Source organism: Arachis hypogaea, chromosome 14, assembly GCF_003086295.3.
Source record: "Arachis hypogaea cultivar Tifrunner chromosome 14, arahy.Tifrunner.gnm2.J5K5, whole genome shotgun sequence".
In the NCBI taxonomy this organism is placed as follows: Eukaryota; Viridiplantae; Streptophyta; class Magnoliopsida; order Fabales; family Fabaceae; genus Arachis; species Arachis hypogaea.
Window position 1 is genome coordinate 38,677,410 of NC_092049.1, and position 3,298 is coordinate 38,680,707.

At 46.6% G+C, this 3,298-nt stretch overlaps 1 protein-coding gene across 1 annotated transcript; it reads left to right on the plus strand.

Moving 5' to 3' along the window:
• The first annotated feature begins 1,686 nt into the window (after window positions 1-1,686).
• LOC112742537 (uncharacterized) lies at window positions 1,687-3,015 on the plus strand. The gene has a single exon (XM_025791774.1). The coding sequence runs from the start codon at window positions 1,687-1,689 to the stop codon at window positions 3,013-3,015; it is 1,329 nt and encodes a 442-aa protein (XP_025647559.1).
• The last annotated feature ends 283 nt before the right edge of the window (window positions 3,016-3,298 follow it).

A 3,298-nucleotide genomic window follows, 5' to 3' on the forward strand; every position in this document is an offset into this window, starting at 1 on the left:
TGTGATCATCAATGGCGCCATCAACATGGTACGCTCAATTGTAATCTCAAATTTTTATCACAACTTCGCACAACTAACCAGCAAGTGCACTGGGTCGTCCAAGTAATAAACCTTACGCGAGTAAGGGTCGATCCCACGGAGATTGTTGGTATGAAGCAAGCTATGGTCACCTTGTAAATCTTAGTCAGGCGGATATCAAAAGGTTATGAAATTTTTGAAATTAAATAAGAAGTAAACATAAAATAAGGATAGAAATACTTATGTAATTCATTGGTTAGAATTTCAGATAAGCGTATAGAGATGCATTCGTTCCTCTGAACCTCTGCTTTCCTGCTGTCTTCATCCAATCAATCTTACTCCTTTCCATGGCTGGCTTTATGTAAGGACATCACCGTTGTCAATGGCTACTTTTGATCCTCTCTGGAAAATGGTCCGATGCGCTGTCACTGCATGGCTAATCGTCTGGAGGCATCACCCTTGTCAATGGCTGTATCCCGTCCTCTTGTGAAAATGGTCCAAATGCTCTGTCACAGCACGGCTAATCATCTGAGGTTCTCGATCATGCTGGAATAGGATTCACCCTCCTTTTGCGTCTGTCACTACGCCCAGTACTCGCGAGTTTGAAGCTTGTCACAGTCATTCAATCCCTGAATCCTACTCGGAATACCACAGACAAGGTTTAGACTTTTCGGATTCTCATGAATGCCGCCATCAATCTAGCTTACACCACGAAGATTCTGATTAAGAGATCTAAGAGATACTCATTCAATCTAAGGTAGAACGGAAGTGGTTGTGAGGCACGCGTTCATAAGGAATGATGATGATTGTCACGTTCATCACATTCAGGTTGAAGTGCGAATGAATATCTTAGATGCGAAATAAGTTGAATTGAATAGAAAAACAGTAGTACTTTGCATTAATCTTTGAGGAACAGCAGAGCTCCACACCTTAATCTATGGAGTGTAGAAACTCTACCGTTGAAAATACATAGGTGAAAGGTCTAGGCATGGCCGAATGGCCAGCCCCTCTGATCTAAGAACCAGGCGTCCAAAGATGTCTAATACAATAGTAAAAAGTCTTATTTATAATAAACTAGCTACTAGGATTTACAGAAGTAAGTAATTGATGCATAAATCCACTTTCGGGGCCCACTTGGTGTGTGCTTGGGCTGAGCTTGAATGTTACGCGTGCAGAGGCTCTTTCTGGAGTTGAACGCCAGGTTGTAACGTATTTCTGGCGTTCAACTCTGGTTTGTGACTTGTTTCTGGCGTTTAACTCCAGACAGTAGCGTAGAACTGGCGTTCAACGCCCTTTTACGTCATCTAAACTCGTTCAAAGTATAGACTATTATACATTGCTGGAAAGCCCTGGATGTCTAATTTCCAACGCAATTGGAAGTGTGCCATTTTGAGTTCTGTAGCTCCAGAAAATCCACTTTGAGTGCAGGGAGGTCAGAATCCAACAGCATCAGCAGTCCTTCTTCAACCTCTGAATCTGATTTTTGCTCAAGTCCCTCAATTTCAGCCAGAAAATACCTGAAATCACAGAAAAACACACAAACTCATAGTAAAGTCCAGAAATATGAATTTAACATAAAAACTAATAAAAACATCCCTAAAAGTAACTAGATTCTACAAAAAACATACTAAAAATAATGCCAAAAAGCGTATAAATTATCCGCTCATCATGTACCTAGCCATAACAGAAGGAGTGCTTGCAGCGGTGTTGGTACGGGAAGAAGGGAAGGCCCAGCAACCAATCTACTTTGTGAGCAGAGCACTACAAGGGGCAGAACTTAGATACAGTAGGCTGGAGAAGTTGGCACTGGCACTCCTGGTCTCCTCCCGCCGACTACGACAGTACTTCCAGAGTCACCAGGTGGTCGTTAGAACGGATCAAGGGATTCGTCAGGTGCTCCAAAAACCTGATCTGGCGGGAAGGATGATGACCTGGGCCATCGAATTGTCCCAATACGACTTAAGCTACGAACCCCGGCATGCGATCAAGGCGCAAGCAATGGCAGACTTCCTGGTGGAAGTAACCGGGAACCCAGCCGAAGTCACAGACACACGGTGGAAGCTCCATGTAGACGGAGCCTCCAACCAGACGTTTGGGGGCGCCGACATCATCCTAGAAAGCCCAGCCGGATTCATCTACGAACAATCAGTTAAGTTCGAGTTCCCTGTATCGAACAACCAAGCAGAATACCTAGCCCTCCTGGGGGGCTTGGTTCTGGCTCGGAAAGTCAGAGCAACGAGGCTGGAAGTGTGCAGCGACTCGCAGGTCGTCACCGCGCAGGTAAATGGAAGCTACCAATCCAGAGACTCGCTACTGCAGAAATACTTAGAAAGGGTCAAGGAACTAAGCAAACAGTTTGAGGAAGTCACGGTCCAACATGTTCTGAGGGAAAGGAACACACGGGCAGACCTCCTATCCAAGCTGGCAAGCACAAAACCTGGAACCGGCAACCGCTATCTCATTCAGGGCATCACGAAAGAGCCGGCAGTTGCCCTTCACCTGACCAAAATAAGCCCTTCCTGGATGGACCCCATCACTGACTTCTTGGAAAATGGCAAACTCCCTCAGAACGAGAAGGAAGCCAAAGCGGTAAGAAGGGAGGCCGCCAAATATACGGTCATACAGGATCAGCTATTCAAAAAGGGACTCAGCCAACCTTTGCTGAAGTGCCTGCATCCCGACCAGACGGACTGTGTACTCAGAGAAGTCCATGAGGGGTGCTGCGGCCACCATATCGGGGGCAAAGCCCTAGCTAGGAAGCTCATCCGAACTGGATACTACTGGCCAACAATGATGAATGACTCCAAGGAATTCGTAAAAAAATGCGCAAAATGTCAACAAAATGCCAACTTCCACAGAGCGCCAGCTTCCGAGCTGAGCCTACTGACATCCACTCGACCTTTTGCGCAGTGGGGAGTCGACCTCTTGGGACCCTTCCCAGTTGGCCCGGGGCAGGTCAAGTACCTCATAGTTGCCATCGACTACTACACCAAATAGATAGAGGCTGAGCCGCTGGCCAGCATATCCTCATCCAATTGTAGGAAGTTCATGTGGAGGCAGGTGATAACCCACTTCGGCATCCCGGAGATCGTCATTTCGGATAATGGGACGCAATTCACTGACAAGAAGTTCGCGAAGTTTCTCACTGGCTTGAGGATAAGACAGAAGTTCTCCTCGGTTGAACACCCCCAAACAAACGGACAAGTGGAGTCCGCAAACAAGATCATCTTACTGGGTCTCAAAAGGCGTTTAGATAGCAAAAAAGGCGCATGGGCCGACG